Consider the following 4,564-nt stretch of genomic DNA (forward strand, 5'->3'; position numbering starts at 1 on the left):
ACTCATTGCCACTCTTTTATATCAAGATTTACATTTCCATCAATCTACAAATAATTACAATATAATATGTAAAATGATGCAACAAACGTCAAATAGTCATACATAATTCATACTGACCCAAGTAATCAGATTTTGGTTTTGCTCGATGATTTGAATAGCCACTAACGTCACTGGAATAATAAATAATAATATTTTATTTGCAGCTAAAAACGGCTTAGTACAATGCTTACATTGAATTAAAATGAAACGTGGTTACCATACCTACATAATAAAATAAAACTAGGTACACATCAGCTGCAAATAGGCTCAAGCTCGGCATATGCCGGCGCCGAACTTTCGCTTGAGCAATTTGGGAAATCGTAGCTCTCCCAACGCTATCTCATACCTATACATTTTTTTAGTATTTATTGTGAATACGCTTTGACTAAATCTACGGTAGAATTCAGTGATCAGAATTGTCATTACATATTTTATAAGCCTTTTTGAATAAAGTTAATATTGTCACTTTGACTTCTGTTGTTACCTTAACATAATAGTTTTATGTGATTAATTAAGTAGTAGATTATTAGTTTTATCATATATAATAGGTATTAACCTTTTAAACAATTCCTACTATTTGAGTTTACCTGAGACCTTGAGTAGCAACCATGTTCTCCATAATATTTTAAAATAAAAGATCACATCAATACCAACCCTAAAATCAAGAAAACTAATTTACTTGAATGGCAAATACCTATAATTCAGTACACGACACAGGCATACCTTATTATACCGTCACTGGCTAAGCTGCCACAAAGCGCGTGGCGCACATGCACGTCTTAAGCCGCCGCGCGTTACCGACGCCAATTTCAACGGGCTCGTGTTACAATAAAATTTATTGCTTTTGAAGTGGCTTGTTTATAAAAACGAACGTCAATGCTTGTTATTAAACAAACTAGCGCTTTGTTAGATTACATAAACAATAGATACTGCGTAATTTAAACAAATTTCGTTTAAAGTAGGGCTGTCATGCATTTTTTCCTACAGATTACATTTCGATTATTACTAATGAATGCAGTAATTTTTTATAACTAAAACATACTTCAAAGTTACTAATTAGTCATAGAATAGTTACTAAAACATCATAGATCAAAAAAGAATTTTTAAATCGACTGCTACAGATAATTTAAATGATAAACGGCTGACCGCATTTTGACGGCTTGTCGTATTTACACAGATAAAGTTTTAAAATTAAATATTCTTACTTTTATAGTCTGTTAACTTAACTTTCTTGTGGTATATCATGTAGCTTGTCTTATTCTGTGTATATTTAACGAAAAAATATCTGCTACCGTTGTGTACCAAGCAGACGTACGACGTCTGGTTTGGCACTCAACGGTACTTTTGATAGCAGACGTCGGACGTCTGATTGGCACCTCTCGGGTTAAGGTGCCTTACTCTTTTGCAGTGACAACTGACAATTATTCACAATATTGTCACGTGCACAACTGTAAACGTCAAATTCATGTTTATGACAAACTATTCCCAAATTTCATTTCACTATTATTTTATCGAACCTATTATTAAATAATTTACAATATATATATATATAATTTACGGATATACGGCTGTGTGATTTGACTACTTCTTTATAAGATTTGTTACCAAATTTTTTAAACGTTATGTACAATTTATACTGATAAGGTGCAAGATCATAACCCCGATGGGGTATTGCATCATATTACCTGAAGTTGAAATAATTAGATGATAACATGCCGTCTCATCACGATGAAGAGGAAGATAAGCCTTGCAGGGCTTGTTCTGACTTCAAATCTTGGGCTAAGTCCCAAAAAAAGGGTGTTCCAAAGACTAATGAACCTGTAAGTAAATTTCACTAGAACATGAGAATAACTGATAAAAATCAATTGGTTATCAATGATAATATTTTTTTAGGCGCCACCGAAACCTAATAAAGAGTGTCCACTAGACAAAGAGGAATTAGGGAATTCAACATGGGGCTTTCTTCACACAATGGCCTCATACTATCCTGAAAAGCCCACAAAAGCACAATCAGATGATATGGCCAAGTTTTTTAATATTTTTTCACAGTTTTATCCATGTGAGCCTTGTGCACTTGATTTTCAAAACGAGTAAGAATTTATTTCATATTAATAAATATTAACTTAAATTACAAAATATAATAATTATTGATGGATGCCAAATTTACAAGTCAAGTATTAATGAAGTATATTCAGATTTTTTTATTTACCTGTAAATATCAATCATCCAACACCTGCAACAATGTTAAATATACATAAAGCTTATAACAAATTTACAATATGTACTTAATGTAATAAGTGAATATTTAAACTACAGCCAGTATTTCCATACTTTTTATGCGAAAAAAAAATAGGTTGAATATTGCAATTAAATATTCCCAATACAATTATAATAAAAAGTTAGTATCAATTAAATGTTGCAGAAGGTGGAGATTGCTGGGGTAGGGGTCACTAACAGCCAATTTCAATAACAAATCTCTAGTTACAGATACATTGCTCTCACCATTTTATGACAAGATCTTATCTATCCATAGTTATATTCCAATGCTTTATGTCGATAGTTTACTGAAATGTGAGCAAGTGTAAGAGGATAGATTTGTCTTCCTCTAGTAAGATAAACTAAGGATAGATAGGTTATTGAAAACGGCTGTAAGCACAAACCTATTTTTTTTTAGTAATTATGATTCGGGATAGTGGTAATAAGATCTCTTAACCTTTCCGCATCAGCGCGCTCCGGATCTCGCTGTACACTGTAGATCGGCAAGCTTCCGGCATTTTCGCGGCATTTTCCCCGTGTGTATTATTTTACGTGTAGTTATAAAATGCTTATAACTAGGGTGATTTGAGTGACTGTCACTGAAAGCTATTGAAACAAGCTATAAGACCATGTATAAATTATTCATATTGTCTTTCTTTTTTATTTCACAAAGACTTTTCATTCAAAAAAAAGTGTAAAAATAGGTATATTTTAAAATAAATATTGTTATTATTGTTAATTACTTGTTTTATTTATTTCCTTTTATGTTTTTGTAATGAATAGTATATGTTAATTATAAAATTAAGCTTAAATCTCCACAAAGAACGATCTTCGTGTAAAGTCTTGATAACGACCGCTCGCTGCGCCGGCCGGGAACAAGTGGACACATAAGTGCTTTGTCCGTAAAGCTATGACGTCGAATATTGGTGGCCTTGAATCGTAACGGATCGAAATGTGTTTGGGAATTCACTCGTTCATAACTGCGTAGGCAAATAAACCATCTTGTACACCTAATAAGGGTGAAAACTGGATGAGGTAAAAGAGTGCCCCGCGGCACAGCCGCTCTCATTGTTTTTTGAATTACCAGTGCCCGCGGGCACGGCCGATGCGGAAAGGTTAATATTTTTCAATCTATTTAATATCATCCAGCTCCACTCTTGTACATCTATAATTTAATGTGTTGTTGTTCTTTAACTTTTTGTTGTAAGAATAATTATTCTTTTACATTATTTGTGAATTTCAGTCTTTTATTTCTTGTTTTGCAGCATAAAAACACATCCACCAAAGACAAAAACCAGAGATGAACTGGCAAAATGGCTGTGTGAAAGACACAATACAGTGAATGTTAAACTTGGTAAACCCAAGTTTGATTGCAGTAAAGTACATGAACGGTGGAAGGATGGCTGGCTTGATGGGTCTTGTGATTGACCTAACTAAGATTTCATAGTAGAAAATACATTGCCATAAGTATTCGTTCCTGATATAATGTACACCATAAATTAAACAAATTTGTTTAATTAGTGTCTGTGGTTGTTGTTCACCAAATATTATAATATTAAGATCACACGAAATGGTGAATAATATCTGTGACTGTAACCAATGTTACCTCCGATTGGCATGATGTATAGGGTCAATGCGGCCAATTTTGTCTTGGTAAAATTGCAAATAATATCTCTAACCATAGGATGTTGCTATCTCAGTAGTTTTTTTTATTTAAACCTAATTATAATAGTTACAGGATGCTTACAAAAAATCCCCTTTTCTACACTAACCTTAATATTATGTAAGCGGTCTTAGACTAATGAGAAGGACCAAGAAATTATTAAAATTATAACCATTTTTTGTTTCTTTTATTGTGATTCAGATGTAAATGTTAATTATTAGTGGTGGACTGTGTTGCGGGTGGCTTCCAGTTACCTACAACTTACCTTGTTTTACTTTAAACAACTTCAGAAGAATAGTGAATGAATAAAAATTCATGTTCTATAAATATATGGTATTGGCCTGATTGACCCTATTGTTAGCTCTTTCTTGTATTAGAAATACATGAATATTATCTTCATGAGTGATGGCAACATTATTATATGAATATATTATATAATTATTTTCTTATAAATTGTAACTGTCTGAAACTAGGTAATAATCCATTATGTAAATAGTATAGAAGAATTTTATTAAATGTTATGAATTGGAAATGTGGTAGTTTCTTATTTTATGATATAAGTATATATCAAGTCATATAATATATCAAGGAAAAAATCAAAGATCA

The 4,564-nt window shown here is 32.2% G+C and overlaps 1 protein-coding gene across 1 annotated transcript; it reads left to right on the forward strand.

The window, feature by feature from the left end:
• Positions 1 to 1,509: 1,509 nt before the first annotated feature.
• LOC126976456 (FAD-linked sulfhydryl oxidase ALR) lies at positions 1,510 to 4,490 on the forward strand. Its single transcript, XM_050824775.1, has 3 exons — positions 1,510 to 1,859; positions 1,933 to 2,129; positions 3,561 to 4,490. Exons 1-3 carry the CDS (start codon positions 1,752 to 1,754, stop codon positions 3,721 to 3,723), a joined length of 468 nt encoding a protein of 155 aa, XP_050680732.1. The 5' UTR covers positions 1,510 to 1,751; the 3' UTR covers positions 3,724 to 4,490.
• The last annotated feature ends 74 nt before the right edge of the window (positions 4,491 to 4,564 follow it).

This window comes from Leptidea sinapis, chromosome 41 (genome assembly GCF_905404315.1).
Source record: "Leptidea sinapis chromosome 41, ilLepSina1.1, whole genome shotgun sequence".
In the NCBI taxonomy this organism is placed as follows: Eukaryota; Metazoa; Arthropoda; class Insecta; order Lepidoptera; family Pieridae; genus Leptidea; species Leptidea sinapis.

What these genes read in the sequence shown, in the direction of transcription:
- LOC126976456 (XM_050824775.1), top strand. Translation starts at nt 1,752, where the DNA reads ATGCCGTCTCATCACGATGAAGAGGAAGATAAGCCTTGCAGGGCTTGT. An exon ending in TTCCAAAGACTAATGAACCT is followed by an intron (nt 1,860 to 1,932) that starts GTAAGTAAATTT and finishes ATATTTTTTTAG; the next exon opens with GCGCCACCGAAACCTAATAA. An exon ending in GCACTTGATTTTCAAAACGA is followed by an intron (nt 2,130 to 3,560) that starts GTAAGAATTTAT and finishes CTTGTTTTGCAG; the next exon opens with CATAAAAACACATCCACCAA.